The 26,702-nt window shown below is 53.1% G+C and overlaps 1 protein-coding gene across 1 annotated transcript in view; it reads right to left on the minus strand.

Annotated features, from left to right (window-relative positions):
• Positions 1-26,702, minus strand: part of LOC144935857 (fibrocystin-L-like) — a 159,296-nt gene that overhangs the window by 99,113 nt on the left and 33,481 nt on the right. The window contains 19 exon segments of the mRNA XM_078862684.1: positions 2,210-2,329; positions 3,922-4,027; positions 6,104-6,223; positions 7,497-7,660; positions 9,695-9,845; positions 10,325-10,476; positions 10,829-11,001; positions 12,370-12,494; positions 13,205-13,357; positions 14,931-15,044; positions 15,462-15,619; positions 16,823-16,960; positions 17,547-17,685; positions 18,703-18,862; positions 19,724-19,815; positions 21,749-22,014; positions 23,534-23,623; positions 25,240-25,350; positions 26,117-26,187. Of these exon segments, the coding sequence (XP_078718810.1) occupies positions 2,210-2,329; positions 3,922-4,027; positions 6,104-6,223; positions 7,497-7,660; positions 9,695-9,845; positions 10,325-10,476; positions 10,829-11,001; positions 12,370-12,494; positions 13,205-13,357; positions 14,931-15,044; positions 15,462-15,619; positions 16,823-16,960; positions 17,547-17,685; positions 18,703-18,862; positions 19,724-19,815; positions 21,749-22,014; positions 23,534-23,623; positions 25,240-25,350; positions 26,117-26,187 (2,603 nt within the window).

A 26,702-nucleotide genomic window follows, 5' to 3' on the forward strand; every position in this document is an offset into this window, starting at 1 on the left:
CTCCAATGGCTTTTTAATATCGGAAGGAAGAGCATTCCAGACGACTGCAGACGCACATCCGAAAGGCGCGCGATCCGGTGACCGTCTTTGTTCAATGGCCAGCCAAAGCCCGCTGCGAGAATGAGTATTTTGCACGTGGTGATCAGACGACGACCACGGCAGTAGTAGCGATAGAAGATCTCTACGGAGGTGGCTGACCGCCGGCAAGCGAGCGGCTCGTACGCCTCTCAGCGCGATCACGCTCGGCGTGGGCCTTACTCCACAAGCGCTCTGGGGTTCTCTCTGCCACCGCTCCCTCCTCCCTCTCCGCCCTGCCTGGTCCTGGGCGAGCCGGGCCCCGACACCCCCCCCCCCGGCCGTGCCGTTGCAGGACGTCTGACGAGCCCGCTCCGTGGTCGTGGCGATGCCTGAAGGTTTCCTCTTCTGCCCATGTTATAATTATAGATTCCATCCATTGTTTTGCCCATTTCCCCGTTTTTCCAGGCACGGGTTTGAGTGACTCTCCCGGGACAATATCTGTCCCCTCTTGCTTTTCCACGTTCCGAATGTTTTCATTACGATTTGGGCGTTGCCTTCAAGGTCACAATCACGTTCAAAAAATATTTTTTTCAGGGTTTTCTGCCGATGGTTATGTAACAAAAGCGATAAGCACAAGGCATGCCTTGTTTAGTTTCTGTTTGCACATAGTCACTTTAAGATGTTTTCTTGTTCATGTTTTTTGTTTGTTGCGGTTGCACCCGATTCAAGAGCCGAATGGCTCACAGGGCTATACCTAATACATTATATTTGAACTTTGAAGTTAATCTGGCTCTCTGCGACTAAAACGTAACGCGTGTCCTTTCACAAGCCGCCAGCCGCACCACGGCATTCTGCAAGTGCAGAATTTCAGCAGCCTTGATTGAGTACAAGCAAACTCTGGACCGGTTACCACACTCGGTGCTCCATCAGCTTCAAAGTCATATTAAACCAACATTTGCTGAATAAATTCACGCCCAGAACGCCGTGCGCCATGGCATGAGAAAAGTGAAAAAAATACTTATTTTCTGTGGAGATAAAAATATGGGAAGGAGGCGTGTATTGATTTTGTGGCATGTACACTGCCCAATGCCGATGGTTACGCATTGCGGCGGAACTCAGGGGAATCCAGTCCTCCCCGACACGGCCGCAGAGCGAGGCATTTGTGCACCCTCAAACTAAACTAAAACTTAACTTTTTTTATTTTACCAGGGTAAGGCCCCACTGAGCTATGTAGCTCTTCTTGAGAAGCGACCTGGCCACAAATGATAGCTCATCAAAGTGTCTTATCAAGTTAAAATGTATCGCAGCCAAATATTATAATATTCTAAATGTCAGGTTCGGGATCAAACCCACGAGCTCCTGCATACAAAGCGAGGGAGATAACATCTCGCCACCGCGGCGCCCTTCCACTCTACTCACAACAGCACCGCTGTGCAACCGTCACATATTCACTTCAAGATGTTTTTTGTTCATGTTTTTTTTTTGTTTCGGTTGCACCCGATTCAAGAGCCGAATGGCTCACAGGGCTACACCTAATAAATTAACTTGAAACTTGAACTTGAACCGGCCGGTGCCACGCTCCGGCAGCGGTGATATGACGGAGCGCCGCACTGCTCTCCGGATGATGCTCTGCGGCCTGCTCTTCACGTGACCTCGCCCGACTACGTCGGCTGCCGGTACTGCGCTGTGCGCATGACGTCTGGGCCTGTGTTGTTGCGCTCAGGCCTTCTATTGGCTGAGCCGAAGCTGCGTCACTCGGTCGTGGAACGTAACATTTTCTATAATGGGTCACGCTTTGTTTCCAGCACTTTGAAGTGCCTTTATATTGTATGAAAGGGGCTTTATAAGCTGTAATTATTATTATTGTTTGGGCGAAGTCCACACTTGTGAGGTCTACATAGTCATTCCTCGTGAAGCCATGCTTTAGTTCACCTGAGCCAGGGCTATGTGCCAGGTATTGACGACGACGACGGCGACAATGATGATGATATTTACAATGATGTCGAAGATGATGATGATGGGGATGACAAAGATGACGATTATTATGATGATGATGATGACGGCGATAACAAAGATGATGACAATGATATTGTTGATGATGATGCTCTGGTGCGTTTGACCCAATCGGTGCTCTCCACTGCGCGACGACGGAGGTGCAAGGTGCAGGTGGCCGTGCAAGAGTCCTCAATACCGTTGAGGGAGAGGATGAGGCAGGAGCTGCCCCCGATCGACACCATGGAGCGGTCAGCATCCGTGTCGGCGGAGAAGCCCGAGCCCGTGACGGTCACCACCGTGCCGGCCTCGTGGGAGCCTGCCGGGACGGAGGGTAGCCCATCATACAAGGGCACGCGCTGGCGTCACTAGCTCGTGTTCAAGAGCGTCGCAGATCGTTCACTCACTCTCTTAGCTCACGTGTGCCGCATGCAGCCTGTACGCCAGGTTGTAAACAAGCGCTAGTGCACTTAGCCAGATGTGGACCGGGCATTCACATCTCGTGTCGTAATAATGTTTAAAATGTATCTGCAGCAGCATCGTTCATTCATGTAAATTGCATTTCTCACAGTCGCCAAGGACCCACAGACCAAGCTGGCAGCCAGGTGATGAACTGGCGCTACCAACAATTGTGGAAGCTCTGCAGTCCTCTATATATGAAAATTTTTCAACCAATTCATGAACGTTTATACAAGCTCATGGGTTTAGCTACGTCTGCCTGGCCTAAGTGACACTGTGCCGAGACCACTTGAAATGCAAGGGGAAGTTTGCAAGTTCAAGTCCTGCTCACACGTCAACTCGCTTATTATCAAATACAACGAGCATGGCCTGGGAGTGGAAGATGGCAGCCTTCACACGGCCCACTTTGTTAAGTGAGAAATCACGATGAATGCCGTCAATGCGACAACCGAACATCGATCTCCTGCTCTCAAGAGCAACAACACAAGCCACGCCACTGACCCCGTTGACATTGCCGCCTGCCTCCAAGCACCCAGTGTCACCTCCCCCACCCCCCACCCCTCCACGCTAGGGCAGGGAGGTGCGGTGACTCCACCGGAGGGAGTGGGCATCTACCCCGTGTGAGACAAACCCGAAGGGACGGAGGCCTCGCTCAACCTCCCAGCTGCGATATTTTCTTACAGCCTTCCAATTAGGAAGCTGTGACCACCTGGTGGCATTTCAGTTTACAAGAACAGAAGCAAAATTAGCACATTTTTAAGGTGACCCATGATTGTTTCCCGTCAGGGGGTGGAGGGTTAATGACGATAATTTTTGGTGTTAAACCACCACGTGGCCAAACCAAGAGACAGATTCGGGTCATTCTATCGGATATCAACACCCACGCTCCAAGTGAAATCGTCAGGGTGTTTTACTTTGCGTAACCAATGCGAGAAGCTTGAGTTGACTTCCCACCCACAGCATTCCCCCAGTCGCGGTCAGGTAATGATGCGGCCGGCTCCTTTCTCTTGACGCCATTCCCCCACGGTTATTCAGATTCCAACGCATTTTAATTCTCACATTGCTACGGCGCGCCGAAGTTCACTCCTCTTACAGAGAGAGACCGGTAAACATTTGGCGTTTGCGCTCATAAATCCACAGTCTTCGTATTTAACTCGGCAGGAACCCTCTTGGAAAAAAGAAATCGCGTATAAAAAATAACACTAATTTGCACCATGCAAGAACGTTGAATCACATTGTCTCCAACCGGACGCAGCACCGACACGTGCAGACAATGAGACAAAATGCTCCGCGTGCCACTCACTCTCTCGCTCATCGCCATTGCTAATTTGATGCAATTGCTTCTATGTCTGGCAAGACGCCAGATCCCATCCACAGGTGAACGCCGTAGGACCCGGGCATGGCACGAGACCCCGGCGTGGCAGCAGATGCGGCCTGCCCAAACTTGCTCACCCGCGTCCGGCTGGACGGCCGTGACGACCGGCGTGAGATCGGCCCTCCACGCGTAGCCGCAGTCGCCCACGCACTTGGAGGGGACATTGTTCACGAAGACCTCCACCTGCAAGCAAAGCGGCACGGGCAAAGAAGTTCAGCATACTTACATACATACCTGTGGAGTGCTGTGGATGGAGCACAGGCTGTGAGTGAGTGACCGGTGAGTAGTGAACGGTGAGTAGTGAGTGAGTGGTGAGTGAACCTGTGGAGTGCTGTGGATGGAGCCCAGGCTGTGAGTGAGTGACCGGTGAGTAGTGAACGGTGAGTAGTGAGTGAGTGGTGAGTGAACCTGTGGAGTGCTGTGGATGGAGCCCAGGCTGTGAGTGGTGAGTGAGTGGTGAGTGAGTAGTGAGTGAGTGGTGAGTAGTGAGTGGTGAGTGGTGAGTAGTGAGTGGTGAGTGAGTAGTGAGTGAGTAGTGAGTTGTGAGTGAGTGGTGAGTGGTGAGTGAGTTGTGAGTGAGTAGTGAGTTGTGAGTGAGTGGTGAGTAGTGAGTGGTGAGTGAGTTGTGAGTGAGTGGTGAATAGTGAGTGGTGAGTGAACGGTGAGTAGTGGTGAGTGAGTGGTGAGTGAGTGGTGAGTGAGTGGTGAGTGTACCTGTGGAGTGCTGTGGATGGAGCCCAGGCTGTGAGTGGTGAGTGAGTGGTGAGTGAGTAGTGAGTGAGTGGTGAGTAGTGAGTGGTGAGTGGTGAGTAGTGAGTGGTGAGTGAGTAGTGAGTGAGTAGTGAGTTGTGAGTGAGTGGTGAGTGGTGAGTGGTGAGTGAGTTGTGAGTGAGTAGTGAGTTGTGAGTGAGTGGTGAGTAGTGAGTGGTGAGTGAGTAGTGAGTGAGTAGTGAGTTGTGAGAGAGTGGTGAGTGGTGAGTGAGTTGTGAGTGAGTGGTGAGTGAGTGGTGAGTGTACCTGTGGAGTGCTGTGGATGGAGCACAGGCTGTGAGTGAGTGACCGGTGAGTAGTGAACGGTGAGTAGTGAGTGAGTGGTGAGTGAACCTGTGGAGTGCTGTGGATGGAGCCCAGGCTGTGAGTGGTGAGTGAGTGGTGAGTGAGTAGTGAGTGAGTGGTGAGTAGTGAGTGGTGAGTGGTGAGTAGTGAGTGGTGAGTGAGTAGTGAGTGAGTAGTGAGTTGTGAGTGAGTGGTGAGTGGTGAGTGAGTTGTGAGTGAGTGGTGAGTAGTGAGTGGTGAGTGAGTTGTGAGTGAGTGGTGAATAGTGAGTGGTGAGTGAACGGTGAGTAGTGGTGAGTGAGTGGTGAGTGAGTGGTGAGTGAGTGGTGAGTGTACCTGTGGAGTGCTGTGGATGGAGCACAGGCTGTGAGTGAGTGACCGGTGAGTAGTGAACGGTGAGTAGTGAGTGAGTGGTGAGTGAACCTGTGGAGTGCTGTGGATAGAGCCCAGGCTGTGAGTGGTGAGTGAGTGGTGAGTGAGTAGTGAGTGAGTGGTGAGTAGTGAGTGGTGAGTGGTGAGTAGTGAGTGGTGAGTGAGTAGTGAGTGAGTAGTGAGTTGTGAGTGAGTGGTGAGTGGTGAGTGAGTTGTGAGTGAGTGGTGAGTAGTGAGTGGTGAGTGAGTTGTGAGTGAGTGGTGAATAGTGAGTGGTGAGTGAACGGTGAGTAGTGGTGAGTGAGTGGTGAGTGAGTGGTGAGTGAGTGGTGAGTGAGTGGTGAGTGTACCTGTGGGGTGCTGTGGATGGAGCCCAGGCTGTGAGTGGTGAGTGAGTAGTGAGTAGTGAGTGAATGGTGAGTGTACCTGTGGGGTGTTGTAGATGGTGCATAGGCTGTGAGTGAGTGAACGGTGAGTAGTGAGTGGTGAGTGAGTAGTGAGTGAGTAGTGAGTGAGTAGTGAGTGAGTGGTGAGTGAGTGGTGAGTGAGTAGTGAGTGAGTGGTGAGTGAGTAGTGAGTGGTGAGTGAGTAGTGAGTGAGTAGTGAGTAGTGAGTGAGTAGTGAGTGAGTGGTGAGTGAGTGGTGAGTGAGTAGTGAGTGGTGAGTGAGTAGTGAGTGAGTAGTGAGTGAGTGGTGAGTGAGTGGTGAGTGAGTAGTGAGTGAGTAGTGAGTGAGTGGTGAGTGAGTAGTGAGTGAGTAGTGAGTGGTGAGTGAGTAGTGAGTGAGTAGTGAGTGAGTGGTGAGTGAGTGGTGAGTGAGTGGTGAGTGAACCTGTGGGGTGCTGTGTATTGTCCGCAGGCTGTCCCCCAGGATGCGCTGCAGGAGTCCCCCGCGCTGCCCCGTGGTCACGCTCACGCTGGCGTTGATGCCCCTCAGACCCGCACCGTCCACCTGCACAGAGCGCGCATGGCACCCACCGCTCACCCACCACTCACCCACCGCTCACCCACCGCTCGCCCACCTCTCACTCACCGCTCACCCGCCAAACATCCACCGCTCACCCACCGCTCACTCACCGCTCGCCCACCAAACATCCACCGCTCGCCCACCTCTCACCCACCGCTCACCCGCCACTCACCCACCTCTCACTCACCGCTCACCCACCAAACATCCACCGCTCACCCACCGCTCACCCGCCACTCACCCACCTCTCACTCACCGCTCACCCGCCACTCACCCACCTCTCACTCACCGCTCACCCGCCAAACATCCACCAGGCACCCACCGCTCACCCACCGCTCACCCACCTCTCACTCACCGCTCACCCACCAAACATCCACCGCTCACCCACCGCTCACCCACCACTCCCCCACCGCTCACCCGCCAAACATCCACCAGGCACCCACCGCTCACCCACCGCTCACCCACCGCTCACTCACCGCTCGCCCGCCAAACATCCACCAGGCACCCACCGCTCACCCACCGCTCACCCACCGCTCACCCACCGCTCACCCGCCACTCACCCACCTCTCACTCACCGCTCACCCACCGCTCACCCACCGCTCACTCACCGCTCACCCGCCAAACATCCACCAGGCACCCACCGCTCACCCGCCACTCACCCACTGCTCATCCACTACTTACCCACCAAACATCCACCGCTCACCCACCTCTCACTCACCGCTCACCCACCTCTCACTCACCGCTCACCCACCGCTCACCCACCGCTCACTCACCAAACATCCACCGTGCGCCCACCACTCACTCACCACTCACCAAACCAACGCTCAACCACCAAACCTCCACCTCCCCTCTCCCACTCATCCACCGTACATCCACCATTAATCCACTGCCTATCCGCTGTTCATCCACCACACACAAACTGCCCATCCAGCACTCCCATACAGCGACACGGCAACACAGAGTCGCAGTGCCACAAAAGGGGTAGGACTTGAAGGTAAATGAACCACGCGCTCGTGTATTGCCCTGTACGTGTCCAACAGCCTCGTAACGTAGTGATGCCACGTTGACAAGTCAAGGCTCCGAGCCGGGGGGGGGGGGGGGAAGCGGGGGGGGTTCTGCATCATCTACGTGGGGAATGACCCCACGAGCACAATCGAGCACAACGAGCAGGGAGGGCTTGTGCTACGGGCGAGGGCAGCCACGGCTGCGAGTTTGCCCTGGGCGGTGTGGATGAGAACGAGGGGGCAGTGCAGGAGGGAACCTGCAGGAGCGGCTGGGCCCCTGGTGCCGTGAGCCACTTGATGTTCCAGTTGTGCCCGGAGCAGCTGCTGCTGGCGTCGCGCGTCACCTCCAGCTGCCCCGCGTCGCCGCCGGCGCTCTGCAGCGCGGCCCGCAACTCCTCGGCCGACACGTCATGCGGCAGCTCTGTGGGGCGGCAGCCGCCGGTGCGTCACCACCGCCATCCACGCAGCGGCCCGAGGTCAAAGCCACAGAAGGCACGACCACCACCACCGCCACCGCTACCGCACCTGGTTGCCAACGCCTCCTATCCACTGGCTGATGCTACACAGTTGACACGTGGCGACATCCGCGGTCTGCCCTGACAGTCTCCCACCATCTGCCTTAAGGGCTTCTCTTCGCCTTGGTGGCCGGACTCGTGGAGACCGCTCCAATCCCGGCAATCGGCCCTCCCCAGTCCCGCACGAGTGACCCACCCAGGGCAGCCGTCCTTGCCTTAACGCATCTACGTTGAGCTGCCCCACCTTCTCATCTGGACTTTTGCAACGCTCATCCTGCCTGACCACTACATTCCCAGCATCCGTCTCAGCCGCTTGTTATCTTCGAGCTATTTCGTTTCCAGCGATCTGATCCGCTGAGCAACGAAGATGTTTTACCCAGTCTACACAGCAGAGGTGTGGACTCGAGTCATGTGACTTGGACTCGAGTCAGACTCGAGTCATGAATTTGATGACTTGCGACTCGACTTGGACTTGCATAACAATGACTTTGTCCCACCTATGAGATGTGGACTCGAGTCATGTGACTTGGACTCGAGTCAGACTCGAGTCATGAATTTGATGACTTGCGACTCGACTTGGACTTGCATAACAATGACTTTGTCCCACCTCTGCTACACAGTAACACCTGGGTTAGTATACTCTTTGGTTCTTTTGGTAAAGTAACGTAAGTAGAAAAATAAATGTATATAATATATCCCGACGTTTCGATCGCAACACAATAATCCAGCAGTATAACTGGTTCAGCAGTTCTACTGCTGGATTATGTATTTTTTCCGCCTGAGGACTATCGCTTGTGTTGTGACTCCCAGTGTAATTAGTGTAGTTAGCCTGGTGATCCACCGCCATAGGTTGTTATCCGGTGAAGGGGCAGTTACCAGAGGTGGGACAAAGTCATTGTTATGCAAGTCCAAGTCGAGTCGCAAGTCATCAAATTCATGACTCGAGTCTGATTCGAGTCCAAGTCACATGACTCGAGTCCACATCTCAGAGGTGGGACAAAGTCATTGTTATGCAAGTCCAAGTCGAGTCGCAAGTCATCAAATTCATGACTCGAGTCTGACTCGAGTCCAAGTCACATGACTCGAGTCCACACCTCTGGCAGTTACCCCTTTGTGTTGGTATCAATAAATGTGTTGCCTCCAAGGAGTACGTCTGCGACTCAGTTGAACTCACTACAGAAGGGTGGCGTGAAGACCACACAACATCCTGGGCAAGCCCGTAGATGGATCCCTCTTTTGCACGTCAAATGACGTTGTTACCTTATGCCTTATTTCAAATGTTTCCCGATGGTGGAAGCTGTGTTGAGATGCTGTACACTTCTCACGCACGCGTGCCTGGTGGTATTGCACGAGGGCACCACCGGACGGTGACACATTTCTGTGAGTGGGTGAGTGGGTGAGTGAGTGCGTGAGTGAGTGAGTGCGTGAGTGAGTGAGTGGGTGAGTGGGTGAGTGAGTGAGTGCGTGAGTGAGTGAGTGAGTGCGTGAGTGAGTGAGTGAGTGCGTGAGTGAGTGAGTGGGTGAGTGGGTGAGTGAGTGCGTGAGTGAGTGAGTGAGCGCGTGAGTGAGTTAATGAGTGAGTGAGTGAGTGGGTGAGTGAGTGAGCGAATGGGTGAATGCGTGGGTGAATGGGTGAGTAGATGAGCGAGTGAGTGGGTGCAGCAAGAGCCGGCAGGTGGTATCACGCTGCTGCAGGGCTTGTGTTAGGCTTGGCAAAGACAAAGATTCCCCGTATAGCCTTCCAGGACCGTTGGAGCAACTGCTGTTAGCCAGCATGGCACACGAGGGGGTGGGTGTCCAACAACACGCCCGGCCACCTTTGTGAAAAAGTTTACTTATCGCACAAGGTACTCAAGGTCCAGTTCAGAGCATAACTCTGGTTACAAAGACACACACAGCGAATTCACGCACGTTCGTGGTTGTGTCGGATGCTCGGGTACCGGGGAGCGTGGCGTTGTAGGCCGTGATGGAGAAGGATCCGGAGATGGGCGGAGAGGCGGCCTGCACTCGCTCCACGCGCACCGCGGCCCCCGGCGGCCAGTCCTCGCCACGGAACTCCACCACGCCGGCGGCGTCGACCCGCTTGCTGCTCTGCTCGCACAACACAGCAGAAATCGCTCCGCAAGTCCACTCCACCGCGAGTCCATACACGGCGCCGTGAATGGTGAAATGTTGTCACCCTCGCCTGGTACGGAGGAGATCGTGGGTTCGATCTCGACCCTGACGCCTGTATGTTTGGAGTTTGCATGTTCTTCCCATGGTCTCGTTGATTTTTCTGTGGGTGCTCCGGTTTTTCCCTCCACATTCAAAAACATGCATTCCGAGTATTTGGCTGCTTTATATCTCCGCACAAGAAGCCACTCCGTTGAGTTATCATTTGCGGCAGCCAGCTCGCTTCTGACAAACACCTAACAGTCTCAGTGGGCTTTACCTGGTAAAATAAAATACAAAGTTTTAGTTTAGTTTGTATCCCCCCCACGAGTCCCCGCGCACCACGGGGTCACGTTCACCGTGCCCCTCCAGCTCCCGCACGTGAGTCGGCTTGCGAGTGGCCCTGGCACCGCACGTACCGTGGCGAAGGCGACCTCGAGCGCCGGCAGGCCGTGCCCGCAGGGCAGGGGCGTGAAGGTCACGGTGAAGGTGCCCGGAGAAGCCGGCTCGGACTGCACGAGCACCGAGGAGAGGGGCGGGGCGGCTCCGCTCACCCGGCGAGCCAGCACGTCTACACAGAGCGGGACCGCTCGCAGGTTGAGCTCACGCAGGGTGAGGACGCTCAGGGGTGAGGTTGCGAAGAAACGGACGACTTTTCAATCTAGATTTCAGTCTTACCGACAAATCACTTCCTGCCACCCGAACACAGTTAAAGACAATTTCTGGACTGTCCTGGTCAACCCGGGACAGATGACAACCCTAGCTGCAGGCATGTGGCCTGTCCTAAGACTGAGGTTTTTTGCCAGCTTAAGCGGTACACCGATTGCCGCTTGTGACGGACAGAGTCTCGACGAGGCGGCACGCGCGCCACGCGAGCCGAGCGACGGCGTCGGGTGTCTGCGTCGTCGTCGTCTTACCCTCACCGGCCGGGCTGCGCGTGGTGGCCACCTGGCCGACGTAAACGGCGTCGACGGCGAAGTCGCCGACGCCGCCGCCCTTCTGCAGGCCGAGGCGCCGGACAAGGAACCGGCTCCCCGTAGCGAACCGCTGGTCGGAGCGCAGAAGCGAGAGGAGGTCTATGCACACGTACCGCCACCTGCAACGTACGCACGCACACAAAGACATCGATCCCCCCCCCCGTATAGCCTTAACAGACTGTTGGGGCGAGTGCTGTTGACGAGCAACGCCGATGAAGACCGGCACGGTAGGCGAGGGGGTGGGTGACCAGCACCATGCCCGGCCACCTTTGTCTCTCTAATGGCGATGTTTACTACACACCCCACCTAGGGGAGGCCACGGAATAGTTCAGATAATTGTCACTGGTGTTGGCCATAAGCGGGAATCGAACTCCAACCGCCGGATTCGTAGCGCAGCTCGCGAACCATTGCACTACCGCTCCCCACACACACACAGACGCACACACACACCAGAACTGGGGTTACGCAATCTCCTGCAGTAGAGACGCGACCTTCTCCACATTTCTCAGTCAGCCGAGGTCTATCAAAACTGTGCAGTGTGCTGTGGCAAGGTTCAGCACGATACTGGTAGCCAGATCTCGGTACAAATCACTTCCTGCCACCCGAACACAGTTAAAGACAATTTACGGACTCTCCTGGTCAACCCGGGACAGATGGCAACCCTAGCTGCAGGGATGTGGCTCCTAGGCAGGTCCTGCATCCTTCCACAGCCACCATCAGTGTGGCAGGCAGGCTGCAGCCTGGGCTTACACACAACGAGTGGTCCAAGGCCTGTGCCCAACACCCCCTGCTCCCTGCTGCTGCTGCACGAACAGCACCACTGCTCAGAATTAGAATCAGAACGTGATAATTGGTTTTTTACCCTTCTATCTGGCAACAAAACTGACACCTTTTTTACAAGGAGTCATGTTTGCATAGACCACAATACCTGCAGTCATAATGCAAAGAAAAAACATAACTCTGATAATGTGCACTGTCCTTGAAGTTGATTGGTCCACACCCGAGACAGCTTTCCTTAGAGCCTAGTCTCACATGGCTTGGACCAGATGACGCCAAAAGGACAGTTCACATTATCAGAGTTATGTTTTTTGTTTGCATTATGACTGCAGGTATTGTGGTCTATGCAAACATGACTCCTTGTAAAAAAGGTGTCAGTTTTGTTGCCAGATAGAAGGGTAAAAAAAACAATTATCATATTTTTTTACTGACAAATGAGGTTCCAATGGTAGAATCAGACCCTCAACCGCATGACGCCTGCAGCCCTGTTCCACGTGCGCTTCGAGTGACGAGCACATTTGGGCGCATGCTCCCGCCAGTGTTCCTCGGCTGCGCTCCGCAAGTAGCGGCTACAATGCAAGCGACACGCGGTTGCGGAGACTCTGCTGACGTCGTTCTGCTGGCGTCGTGACGTCACGGCAAGACCCTGCAACGCGGAGAAAAACGTCGGACATCGTGTGGAACAAGAGCGCGTCGGACAGGCCCCGTACCCGGGGAGCGATGGGAGCATGATGTCGAACCACTCGTCGCTGCTTTGGCTCGCGCCGTCCGTGCTCCGCCACGTGAAGGCGAGGCCCAGCTTCGGGGCGATGTTCCCCCACACGGCGATGCACAGCTGTATGTACACATGGTGGCACGCGGGGGCACACGACATCACACGGCGGGACAGCGGCACACGGCATCACACAGTGGCACACAGTAGCACACAGTGGCACTCAGCACAATGGCACACAGAAGCACACAGTGGCACATGGCATCACACAGTGGCACACAGCACAATGGCACACAGTAGCACACAGCGGCACATGGCATCACACAATGGCACACAGTAGCACACAGGCGCAACACATAGCAATGCTTTGGTATTCATTACTGACATGCTCACATGTGTTAGCAGCGCTAAGGTTTCAAATCGTTCTATCAGAACTGGAGTCATAATCTTTAGTTAACTGGAGGAATTCGATAAGCTATGAAGCTCTTTTTAAACTAACCTATTTACCAAGTAAAGCCTACTCAGCTATACAGCTCTTTTTCAGAAGTGACCTGGCGACAAATGATAGCTCAATGAAGTGGCTTATCACGTGGACATTTATAGCAGCCAAATACTCTAAAAGTGTGGAGGGAAAATCTGAGCAAGGGTAGAACAAGCAAACTCCAAATATACAGGCATCGGGGTCAGGACCGAACCCATGACCTCCAGCATACTAGTCGAGGGAGATAACGTCTCGCCACATGTCACAGCTGTAGCAGTGCGGGATTGCCTCCATTTAAGTGGAGGCTGGAATCGCGTCACCTGGACTGTGTGATGCGAGCGTGACGCGGCACCTGTTTGTGTATGCTGAGCGAGATGTTGCCGTACGGAGACCCGTTCGGTTTCGCGTCCCCCGCGTTGTACAGCACCTCCGGGTTCTTGAGGCTGTAGCGCCCGCAGAAGGCCTCCATGTGCGGCGTGCGCTGCCCTCTGTCCCCATCAGAGACCTGTGGCCAGAAGCAAACAGCTCCCGGTGAGAGCCCCGCTCACGGGGTGCGCAATCCGCAAGTTTCGCTCTCCATGCAAAAACGCTAATCAGTGGGGGGGTTCATGCTCTTAGTTTTTTTGGTAAAGTCACGTAGGTAAAAAACTAAATTTAAATTAATAAAAAATCAAATAATAAAAAATCACGACATTTCGGAGGCATCACAAGTCTCCATCATCAGGTGGGACCGTCACAGCCAGATTTGCTGAATCAAGGGTCTTTTTTTTTTCGTTTTTTACCTACGTGACTTTACCGAAAAAACTAAGTGTATGAATCCTTGCAGTCACGAAAGCTTCAAATCTAGAATTAGTGGGGGGTTTTTTCTGCTCAAATGAGCATCATTGAGATGTTGGTGTTCTTCTCCTTACTTGTTGTTAGATCGCGTGAATATATATGTGTAGTTAAACCCGCCACCACCTAACACAGCCAGTTAGTAAGGTTGGTCATGTAAACTAAATTTGCCAATTAGTCACTAGTTCAGTTTCTACTTGTTGAAGAATGAACCCACAACAATTGTAAATGTTGTGAATTTATGCTCCACCTGATCTGTGTAATCCAAATTAAGCAATTTCGCCACTAATTTGCTAAATTGATAAGTGGTGGGCGAATGTTTTGTAATCCTAGCGTAAATGCAGATATCACTGGAGCACATTCTACCGCACGAGCACCCCACGGGCACGACCAGAAGACAAATAGAAGCCCCATTGCGAAACGTGGGTCACGTGCAGCAGTGACACATGGCCTCACAAATGCCTCTCATTGTCAGGAAGGAACAGTTTCCTTGTGGACGACCCCACCATCCGCCCACCTGGGTTCGATCGTCGGCACCGTGACGAGGCCCTATTCAACATGGTCCCGGACCCGCCAAGGCATCCTGTGCGTGGCAAAGCCTGCACGGGCGAGGCTTACGGCGATGACCCGAAACTTGTGGCCGTTGTGGCAAAACAAATGATGTTGTGTGAAAAATAAAATAGGTTTAACCCTTTCTGGTAATAAAACAGGTGTTCAAACACCAAATAGATACCTTTCGCAAGGAATAATGTCTGCATTAACTACACATACTTCTGGTGAACATGAAAACAAACATTCTCTGATAATAATAATATATATGCATTGTCTTTGAACTGATTGGCCTACACCAGAGAAAGCCTGCTTTATTCCCTAGTCTCACCAGTGTCAGACCAGAGAACATCAAAAGGAAGGCAAACAGTACGAAGACAATGCACGTATCAGAGAATTTGGTGTTTGGACATCTTGACAGCTGTTCTATTGCCGGAAAGGGTGAACCCTATTTTTTTTTTCATACTTTGATCCTGGCAAAAAAAGTCCCGTGACACAACGCCGTGTCCGTTGACCAAGCCTGATGATGCGTGAGGATGACGGAGCCACGCACTGCAAACGATCAAGACGTTCACACCTGGCTCGGTGTGAACGCGCACACGCTAAGGCCAAAATGTCCCCAAATAGCCTTTGGACGTTTTGCGCATCGTTGGGAGGCACGCGACGGAAAGGAAGGGCGGCGTGCGTGCGCTCACCGTGGGGCTGGCGGTCTCGTAGTCGCGGAAGAACTTCACCATGCGTGTCTCCGATATCCCGGATACCTCCTGGGGACAGCGGCTGCTGATCATGCCCTCCAGAGCCGCTTGCACCTGCACACGTGCCGATAAGATGAACCTTGCCTATCACATCTGGCAGCTTGGCAAACATTGGTACAAGTCGGCCTGCCTCTGCTGATGAGAAAATGTATGTCAAAGCCCGTTCAGAGTTTGCTTGGGTTGAAACATTGCTGCTGAAATGATGCGCTTCCAGATGGCCGTGTGATTGATGGGATGTGTAACAAAAAATACTCCGATGCCTGCATGTGGAGAGACATGCGCATGACGGAGGCGTGGTGTTGACTGAAATATTTTGAAATGTGTCCGTGTCACCTTCTCCGTGCCCCTATCCCTATGGGCAACACGTGGTGTGAGCACCGTTAGTCCGTTGTTAGTGTGCGCGCGTGCGTGCGTTAGCGCTCGCGTTTGTGCACGTGTGCTGGCACGGGGCATAGGGGGGAGGCAGGGGACCTGCTCAGGAGTGGCATTGGCGGAGATGGGGGCGGAGAGGCGGCCGTCCCAGCGCAGGGAGAAGGAGGCCATTGAGGCGCTGCCCCTTGCTAGCTCCCGCACGCTCACGTTCACCTCGCTGCCCGGCGTCGCCTCCCACTGCAGCAGCTCAAAGTCACCTGCCCTCACACCACGCGCATTTCATAATCATCATCACCATCATCATATTATGTATAACAATCGTCATTTAAGTGGAATTTTTGATTCGATGCCCCAGCAAGCGCTCTACATCGCATCTCAACCTTTCAAAGGGGACCCCGAGTGGCAGCTGTCCCTGTGTGGCACGAGGTGACTCAGCACTGGCCTGCGAGTTAAGCCTGAGTCTGCCAGTAGCAGGGCGATGGTGGCTGCCCAATTGAGTAATTTGTGGGTAATCGTTCGAATGTGGCAAATTTGGACGATGAAGTCAGCACACGATGGCCTGCTCTCATTCAAATGACGTCAGGGGATCGAAAATGGTGGCTGCGCAGAGTGTGGTAGACCGCAACAGAAGTGTGATACGGAGGCAAATGACCGCCAGGGAGTGAGTGACCGTAACTGTAGTCACGTGTTCGTTGGGATCATGGCAATTCGGCCAGCTAGCTACAGCTTTGGTTTCTCCAGACATGGTTGACACGGCCGGGCACTTTCAGGGGACATAACAAGGACGCAGCTTCCGGTGGGACCAGGGGGTGTGTGCCGCTTCCCAACATCGATGGGGCATGCTACTGTACGCGATAGCCCGCTGTGCGAATGCGCGGAGCAAGAGTCCATGGCGCATATCGTCTCTGGCTGTGAAGTCCATCAAGACATGCCGGGCGGGCTGGTTTGCCCTGCACGTGCTGGAGGAGGAGGCTGTCACGTGGCTCTGTGGCTACGTGGGCTGACGTCCACGTGCACATGTAACATTGACAAACATATCCATTCGCCTTCTTGGTTCTTTCGGTAAAGTCACGTAGAAGGGAAATAATAAATAATAAAAATAAAACATAATAAAATACAATTCTCACGACGTTTCGGCCACAACGCGAGCAGCCATCCTCAGGTGAAGAACAGGTCTGTCGGGAAGACAGACCTGGTCTTTAATTATGTTTTATTTTTATTTGATTATTTCCCTTCTACGTGACTTTACCGAAAGAACCAAGAAGATGAATCCCTGCAGTCACGAAAGCTTTAAATCGAAATATATCCATTTACTTTCCTTGTATATCTGACGCTCTAACTATATGACGGGCACGTGTAAAAGCATTCACTAAATAAATAAATACAAACAGTGAGTGAATGGAGAAGATCAGTGAGTGGTGGGGGCAATTGGTGAGTGAGTGGAACCGGGCTGGGCCGACCTCGCTCAGAGGCGAAGGTGACGGTGAAGCGAAGGCCCTCGGGGACGCCGGCTCGCTCCACTCTCACGTCGTCGGGATGCAGCACGGCTGCCAGCGCCGCCCGCACGTCCTCGGCGCGTGCGTCCGCTTGCAGAGCCACTGACGCGCGCCCACAACACGCACATCAAGGTCCCCCTGCGTAGCCTACGTAGATAATGGGGGGCAATTGCCGCTGGCGAACACCTATGCGGACGAGGGGAGTTGGTGTGGCCGACCACCTTTGTCTCCCCCGAGCCGATGCTTACGCACCGCACCAGGCGGAATCAACCTCGGGGAAGCCCAGGACCAGTTCAGATACCACTTGCCACTGATGTTGACCGTGAGCTCTAACCATTCCTCTGCCGCACACACGTGCGATTTAAGGTTAATAGTAATAATACTTTCACGTATGTATCGCTTTCACCAAGGATCTCCAAGTGCTGCACAGGACACAGCGCTGTACAAGCGCAGCAGACACCCAACATTTTTTTTTATTATGTTATAATCCATTGACTAAATTAACTAAAGGTTTAATAAGCGGAAGCGTACGAAGCACGGCGCGCAAACCGCTGCGCCGCCACCCCTCACACGCACGCGCGCGCACGCACATGGGTAATCGCGCAGCGTGTCTCCCGTGCGCCGCCCCGTGCGGGGTGCAGATTCCCGCGTGGTCGTGGCCGTGGCGGCAGCGGCGGCGCTCACTCACCCGTGCGGACCCGGGCGTACCCCAGGCGGAACGTCTGGTCCGAGCAGTCGCCCGCGGAGCCCAGGCAGGGGCTGCTCACCGTCAGCTCCTGCACCTCGGCGGACGGCACGCCCGCCCGCCAGCCCACCAGGCTCACCACCTGCATGCGGTGCACAGCAACGTAGCTCCGCCTCATTCTCTCCCGTCACGTAACTCCCCGCGAGGGCAGCCACCTGTCCGAGTGCGTGTGTGGATGTGCGGGGATGTGCGGGGAGCGGCAGTGTGGCGATTAGCGCGATGCGCTACGAACCCGGCGACCCGAGTTCGATTCCTGATCACGGCCACCGACACCGGTGACGATTATCTGAACTGGTCATGGGCCCCTCCTAGGTCGACTCAGCGTCAAATGTCAACATTGCCACTTATGAGACAAAGGCGGGCGTGGTGCTGGCCACCCACCTCCTCGTGTGCCGTGCCGGCCTTCATAGGTGCTCGCTAACAGCACTTGTCGCTACGGTCTGTCAAGGCTCTGTCTTGTGCCAGTCATCTCATTCAGTCAACCCATGGCACCTCGGTCTTTCCCGTGATCTCCTGCCAGCAGCGAGACTTCCACACTTCACGTGATGGCCTCAAGGTGCAGCTAGGCTGGCACAAGCGCTGTGGTGACGTTACCGCCACTTGGTGGTGAACGGCGGCTGTCGTCGTTGTTGTCGTGTAGTGTCGTGGTTAATTGAGTACCTGTTGCAGTGTGTAAATATCAACACTGTGGAGACAAAGGTAGCTGAACGTGGTGCTGGCCACCCACCACCTCGTGTACCGTGCCGGCCTTCACATCAGTGCTCGCTAGCGGCACTTGCCCTAAGAGCGAGTAAAAGGCTATACGAGGGATGTTTGTCTTTCAAATTTCAAATTTCGTTTATTAGGTATAGCCCTGTGAGCCATGCGGCTCTTGAGTCGGGTGCAACCGCAACAAACAAAATATGAACACAGAACATCTTAAAGCGACGACGCGCAACAGAAACACCCTGGATAAACCAGCAAATCTTCCAGGGGAAAAAACCCCCACCGTATTACAACGCTGTGTGCAAAAACCCCAGTGTGATGCAAGTCAAACAATAACAACCATAAGACAATTGAGATGAAAGTGATCAGGCAAACTCCGCTTTGTGGCTCACACCTGTATCTCGGGCTGCACCACCGAGGATGTTCGCAGCAGCTGCTTGTGGTTGATGGCGCTGGCGGTTTGCTGCTCCGTGTAGATGGTTTCCTCGCGGAAGGTCGCCACCTCCACCACTGCCAAGCCGTTGAACTGCTGGAAGTCCAGCTCCAAGTAGCAGCTGCGCTCACGTGGGACGGAAAGCGGAGGGCTGCTATGCAACACACGACAGTGTGCGAGGGGCTCAAGTATGAATATTGAGCTTCTTGTTTTGCACCGTAAGTAGCCAACCGTGCTAATCGGAGGCGCAAGGGAAGGACAACAAACTAAACACAAAAAGCGGTGTTGAAGAAATGAGTCTTCAATCTAGATGACTTAAAAGTGCATAGCTCCAGTGGCATCCTAATATCAGAAGAAAGAGCATTCTCGACGGCCCGCAGATGAGCATCTGAAAGCGCATGATGCGGTGACTGTCTTTGTTCGATGGATGACCAGAGTTCACGTGATGGTTTATGTTTCATGATGTCTCGCCGTCCGTCACAAAAACGGACGAATCAACGACTCTCTGGACAGCGCAGCACGACAAGCGATGTTAGAGGCCATTGCGTGGCAGCCCCTGCCTCCCGGTTGCCGGTCATGAAGCGCCACGCTGTAGACCCCCCGGTTAGGGTGGTCCCACCTGAGACAAAGATGCGTCCACCACGGCGTAACCGGCGTAAGGCACCTCAACGTGCACCGCTCGCTGCTCATGCGGGAATCGAACCCAGGTTAAGCATTTACACCATTGGAACCTCATTTGCCAGTAAAAAATATCATAATTGAGTCATTTTTGCATAGACCACAATACCTGCAGCCAGGTATTGTGCAGGTATTGTGGTCTATGCAAACATGACTCCTTGTAAAAAAAGGTGTCAGTTTTGTTGCCAGATAGAAGGGTAAAAAAAAACAATTATCGAACCCAGGTTGTCGGAAAACGGCTGCTCGCCCGCGTGGGCGCGTAGACTCACGCGCGCGTGTACCGGTGAGCAGCGAGCATACTCACGGCTGGCCAGCCACGAGCTGAACGGGGGATGACCTCTGGGACGCGTCTTTAAAGTAGTTGTTGGTCACCCTGTTGCTGTAGGCGACCTTCACCTGTGGCGGGGGTGACACACCGTGAGAGCGCGTGAGCGGGGCGGCGAGAGGAGCGCGGCGGCGCCAACACGCAGACGTGTGGCGACGTGAGCGCGACGACGCGTCTGTGACGAGAGCGCTTACGTCACGATGTCGTCTCTTATCGGTCACCGTCCTCGGAGTCGCTCACAATTACAATCAGGTGTGTGCCGTACGATTGATTGACTCTCAGTTAATAAATATGCAATGCCTTTGTCAAATTAAAGGAGTGTTCAAAAGAAGGAATATTGTTTCAAAACGTAATTGTTTTATTTTCCTGGTTAAGTCCACTGAGCTGTTTGCTCTGCTTCGGAGCTGACCTGTCCACACGTGATAGCTCATTGCAGGGGTTTTATCATCACATGCAGGGATTTATAGCCACAGCCAGATCATCTAAATCAGGGGTGGGGAACGTTCGGCCTGCGGGCCGTATAAGGGGAGTAGCAACATCATCAATACCAGCTAACATCACACGCCTCACCAAAGAGAAGCAGTTCCAGGCGTCACATTAGGGGTGAGTTAATTAAATGTTTGACCAAATATAACGGGCTCATTTTTAAGCTGATAATTTTGTATGGCCCGCGAATGATGTTATAAATATCCAAATGGCCCTTGGCGGAAAAAAGGTTCCCCACCCCTGACATAAATGCATGTTTCTAAATGTGGAGGGAAAAACCAGAGGACCCGTAGAAAAATACACATGACCACAGGGAGAGAAAACACGCAAACTCCAAATATAGAGGCGTCAGGGTCGGGATCAGACCCGCGACCTCCTGCGTACCAAGCGAGGGTTACTATAACATCTCACTACCGCCTACTGTGTTGCACAATTTGCTGTGTGGATCGTTAAATTGTATGTTAGGATCATAAGACGAATACTCTATTGGAAGTGTCCAGTACCAAGTGCGGTTCTGTGCCATATCAATTATCAAAGAACACGCGTTTAAAGGCAATACTCTGTGACCATGCCACCAGCAGGCTGCCATGATGGTCCACAGGCCACACAAATGCCACACAAATGCCACACAAATGCCACACTAATGCCACACAAATGCCACACAAATGCCACACAAATGCCACACAAATGCCACACTAATGCCACACAAATGCCACACAAATGCCACACAAATGCCACACTAATGCCACACAAATGCCACACTAATGCCACACAAATGCCACACAAATGCCACACAAATGCCACACAAATGCCACACTAATGCCACACAAATGCCACACAAATGCCACACAAATGCCACACAAATGCCACACTAATGCCACACAAATGCCACACAAATGCCACACAAATGCCACACTAATGCCACACTAATGCCACACACACTAATGCCACACTAATGCCACACTAATGCCACACAAATGCCACACTAATGCCACACTAATGCCAGATTGTACTTGCTGGGCCTGGCGCGTTCTCTCGAAGCTGACGCATTCTCTGCCCACCCTAAAAGCCTCCTAATCGCTGCCACTGGCTTTTCAAAACACTTGGGCTTGTAATCAGAAAAACAACATTTTTATCTATATAACTGTGTCATATACACTATAGGGCGCCAAGGTGGTGAGATGTTAATGACCTCACCTGGTATACAGGAGGTCGTGAGGGTCGACCCCGACCTGACACCTGTTGTATATTCGAAGTTTGCATGTTCTCCCCCGTGGTTGCGTGCATTTTTCTCCGGGTCCTCTGGTTTTTCCCTCCACATTTAGAATCAACGTACGTTTAGAGGATTTGGCTGCTATACATTTCAACGTGATAAGCCACTCCGTTGAGCTATCCTTCGCGACAACCAGGTCACTTCTGAAGAAGAGCTATATAGCTCAGTGGGCCTTCCCTGGTTTAGTTTTATCGTTTATATAACTCAATTTCCAGAGCCGGTGGAGTGCTTAGCATTGCGCGTGCCTTGTCTGCCGGATCGCCGGACGGGCTGAGGAACAGCGCGCATCTGTCGTCCCCGCGCACGTAGAACTCGTAGCTGCCGTTCTCGGGCGGCACGAAGAAGCCGGAGAAGCGCGCCGCGAAGTAGTTCCAGCCGGTGGCCCAGCGCTTCCACGTGGCGTCCACGGTGTCGAGCACGTACCCCGGCGAGCTCGCGTTGAGCAGCGCGATCTTCTCCAAGCTCTGCGGTCGTGAACCGTTCCAGACCTCCAGGCGCAGCCCTCGGCCGCCTGCGTCGTCACACATGTAATGCGAGCAAGGATTGAGGGGGGGCGGAGTCTGGGTCACGTGGGGAGTGGGTGGAGTTAGGGTCACGTGGGAGAGGGGATTTAGGGGGAGAACCGGAAGGGGAAAGGGGAGTTGAGACGGAGTGAAACAAGAGGAGGCCACGCTGGGCAGGACGGAGAGAGTGGCGCGGTCGCCACGCGCAGGGAGAGGTCGACACCGTCAGCCATCGGTGTCAGACACAGAGAGAGAGAGCTAGCGGCTGTGGGAAGCTGGCTGTATACGGGGCAGCAGTAACGCTAGAGAGCGGAGCAGCGGTGTGGCTGCAAGGTGGGGCAGCAGGGAGGCTGCATATCGGAGCAGCAGGGAGGCTGCATATCGGAGCAGCAGGGAGGCTGCATATCGGAGCAGCAGGGAGGCTGCATATCGGAGCAGCAGGGAGACTGCATATCGGCGCAGCCGAGGGGCTGTGGAGAGACCGTCGGGAGAGACGCAGGCCTGAGCGAGGACGCCGTGGTAACGAGATTCTACGAACCCAATAAAGGACAACGGAGATCGACACCTGTGAGAGAGTCCTTTATTACACACACAAGAGCCACGGGGATGGTCGATCGTCGGCCGCCACGGTTTTATGAGGAGCGGGTGATAATTCCTCCGGGAAGAAAACTATAAAACTAAAAACTTTTTTTTATTTTACCACGTAAGTCCCACCGAGCTGTGTAGCTCTTTTTCAGAAGCAACATGGCCACAAATTATAGCTCAACAAAGTAGCTTATCACGTGGAAATTTATAGTGGCTAAATACTCTGAACGCATGTTGATTCTAAATGTGGAGGGAAAAACCAGAGGACTCGGAGAAAAATCCACGCAACCAACGGGGAGAGAGACATACAAGCTCCAAATGTACAGCAGGCGTTAGGGTCGGGATCAAACCCACGAACTCCTGCATACCATCTTCTTGGTTCTTTCGGTAAAGTCACGTAGAATGGAAATAATAAAATAATAAAAATAAAACATAATAATACCAGGCGAGGTAGTTAGCATCACGCCAACTTGGCCTAAAACACACAAGTTGGCACAGTAGAAGGCACAGGTGGTGCATCTGCCGGTCATCTCAGTCATTCAACCCATGGCACCTGGGTCTGTCACGTGACCTCCTGCCAGCAGGTGTTCAACACGTCACGTGGCCTTGAAGTGCACATAGCCTGGCACAAGCACTGTGGTGACGTCACCGCCACTTTGTGGCAAATGGCAGTTGTTGTTGTTCTATGTGGGTAGTGGTAGTGTAGTGGTTAGCACTGCACTGCGCTACAAACATCGCGACCCAAGTTCGATTCCCGCTCACGCCCAACATCAGTGATGAATATCTAAATCGGTGAACCTCCCAGGGTCGACTCAGCCTTAAATGAGTACCTGGTGCATTGAGTCAACACCCACCACCTCGAGCTCCGTGTTGGCCTTCACGGCACTTTCCCCAGCCGTCTGTCAAGGCTATATGGGGATGTTTGTCTTTGTTTGGTGTTACCTGTATAGAAGGTCGCGTTGGAGGGCACGAAGCGTTGCGTCCGACATGTGATCTGTGTGTCCGTAACAGCCGTCACCAGACACTTGTGTCCTGCACACGACGTGGAAAGAAAATGAATCAATTCCAGGAGGCCACAGCTAAGGTCATGACAAGGAAGACCTGGAGATCCTGTGCTCGGTTATTTTGGCCCAGCTGGGCTTGCCATGGCACCAGGAAGCAGGGGCAAGGTGTGAGGGCCCACTTCTCAAGGAGGAGTTTAATGAGTCCACACAGAGTGACACACCCAAGGGCGAGTGGCACCGTCACCCTCCTAGCCCCAGAGAAGAATCCGCTGATCCGAGCTCCACATATGGCACCAAGTCACCATTTATTTCGGCTGGGGTTGCCGCCTTTCTGGGTTTCATCTGGACATGGTCGGTGTTCGGGCGGCAAGCACTGATTTGTACCGTGATCCGGTAGCGATATCGCCGTGTTGAACTTTAGCACAGGAGTCTGCAGAGTGTTCAATATAGACCCAGGCCGACTGAAAAATGTGTCCGGGTTGTTCTGTGGAGAAGGTGGTCACTCTCGACCTAGCTCGGGCTTCGTGAGGAGCACCTTAGAGGAGCTGAGCTCCGCCGGGAAGATGCCACTTGAGCGACCGTGCGCCACAACATGGAATTCCGTGTTGCTGGATGTTGCAACACAGTTTGGGGGGGGGGGGGTGTTTGTGGCCCAAAACACCATGACAACGGGAGCTGAAGTAACCATTGCTACCTTCTATTTTAGAGTAAAAGTGCGGTTAAACTTAGAAACTGCCTTTGCATCCAATGAGTACACAATTCATCTGCACGGACGGCCTGGGGTCCGCTGATACTCCGATTGATGCTCCTGCTGTTGTGGAGTGACTCATGCAGCGAGCTATGGCTGCAGGGTTTTGGTAGTACATGTTGTTTATGCCATTTATTGTGAAAATTCCGTCACAGTTCCTATGATCACCGTTTCATTGGTTTCATGGCTTTATTTTGGTGATTTCGAAAAGTGTATTGGTTTAGCCATGTTTGTTTGTTGTAGTACAGAGTTAGACTGATGGCCTTAATCTAAGTTGTCTTGTGGTTGTTGTTGTTGTTGTTGTTTGACTTGCATCCCACTGGGATTTTTGCACACAGCGTTGGTGTACGGTGTTTTTTTCTGCAATATTTTGCTGTCTTTTCTTGGATTTTCTGTTTGCACTCAGTCACATATTCACTTTAAGATGTTTTCTTGTTCATGTTTTTGTTTTTTGTTTGTTGCGGTTGCACCCGATTCAAGAGCCGAATGGCTCACAGGTCTATACCTAATAAATGAAACTTGAACTTGAACACGGGATGACCCCCGCAATTACGGTCTCAACCCGAACGTCGTCGACAGCATCAGGTACGGAGGGATTGGCGGCTCGATGGGTCCAGGACAGGAGCGGCTCGGTGAGGGCCGGGACAACACCCTAACTCCGACGAGGACGCGGGACAACACCCTACCTCCGACGAGGACGCGGGACAACACCCTAACTCCGACGAGGACGCGGGACAACACCCTACCTCCGACGAGGACGCGGGACAACACCCTACCTCCGACGAGGACGCGGGACAACACCCTACCTCCGACGAGGACGCGGGACAACACCCTACCTCCGACGAGGACGCGGGACAACACCCTACCTCCGACGAGGACGCGGGACAACACCCTACCTCCGACGAGGACGCGGACAGGAGCGTCCGTCTGGTCAAAGAATCGCCCGGTGACCGTGAGCAGAGTTCCGCCTTCCAGGCTCCCGGCCGCCGGAGACACGGCAGCCACCTCTACCGGGACGACACACGAGGCTCGGGGTGGAACACTCGGCACGGCACAGCGGGCGCGGTACAGCGGGGGCCCAACACGTCAATTCTAGTCAAGGCGCATCCGCCAACTAGTGACATCATGAGACATCTCCTTTACCAGTGGCAAAATATAGTAATAGGTTTTCTTTTTATCATTATCATCATCAGAGTTGTTTCTTTTGTTTGCATTTTGACTGCTTGTGTTGTGGTTATTGCAAACATGATGCCTTGTATATAGGTGTCAGTTTTTGTACCAGTTGAAAGGGTAAAAACCTATTACTAGTGACATCATACCCATGCATCGGTCACGAGTGCCGCACTAACCCGTCTAAGACAGCAAAGGCATCTTGCAGCAACTAATTATCATGCATCTGATTATGACGCATCTAATATTCGTCTAATTATCACCCGTTTAATTATTACGCATCTAATTTCACACAGCTAATTATCGGGCATGTAATTATCACGCCTCGAACGATCTAATTGTCACGCATCTAATTATCATCGAATTATCACAGATCCAGTTATCGCAGATCTAATTATCGCACGTGTGATTATTGCACAGGATTGAGTTGTAGCTGGAGCATGCAGTCAAAGTACTTTGTGACGTGACTGGTGATACTCTACTCTCCGCGTCGAGCCGCAATGCTGCCCAATAGCGAGGTGCAGCCGACCCGAACCCCACGGCGACCCCCTGCCATGCGGTCACCACGCAGCCCTTCGCTCACGCAAAGAGCCACACACTCACCCGCGTAGGACTGGAACATTGACAGCTTATTAAGGGCCGACACAAGGAACGTGCTTTTGTCCGGCAAGGATCTGCGTACACACACACACAAATATCCCCCGTGTAGCCTTTAACAGACTGCTGGGGCAAGTGCTGTTAGCGAGCACCTATGAAGGCGGAATAATATACAGTACGAGGGGGTGGGTGGCCAGGGCCATGCCTGGCCGCCTTTGTCACCCCAATGCTGACTTTTACACGCTGTACCAGGTACTCATTTAAGGCTGAGTCATCCTAGGGGAGGCCCAGCACTGGTTCAGATATTCATCAACGATGTTGGCTGTGAGCAGGAATCGAACTCACGTCACAAATTCTAGATTTGAAGCTTTCGTGACTGCAAGGATTCATACTCTTAGATTTTTTTCGGTAAAGTCACGTAGGTAAAAATTAATAATAAAAATAAAATAATAATAAATCACGACGTTTCGGAGGCATCATTGATACAGTAAAATTACTGTATCATTGATACAGTAAATCTAGCTGTGACGGTCCCACCTGAAGACGGAGACTTGTGTTGCCTCCGAAACGTCGTGATTTATTATATTATTTT

Source organism: Lampetra fluviatilis, chromosome 14, assembly GCF_964198595.1.
Source record: "Lampetra fluviatilis chromosome 14, kcLamFluv1.1, whole genome shotgun sequence".
In the NCBI taxonomy this organism is placed as follows: domain Eukaryota; kingdom Metazoa; phylum Chordata; class Hyperoartia; order Petromyzontiformes; family Petromyzontidae; genus Lampetra; species Lampetra fluviatilis.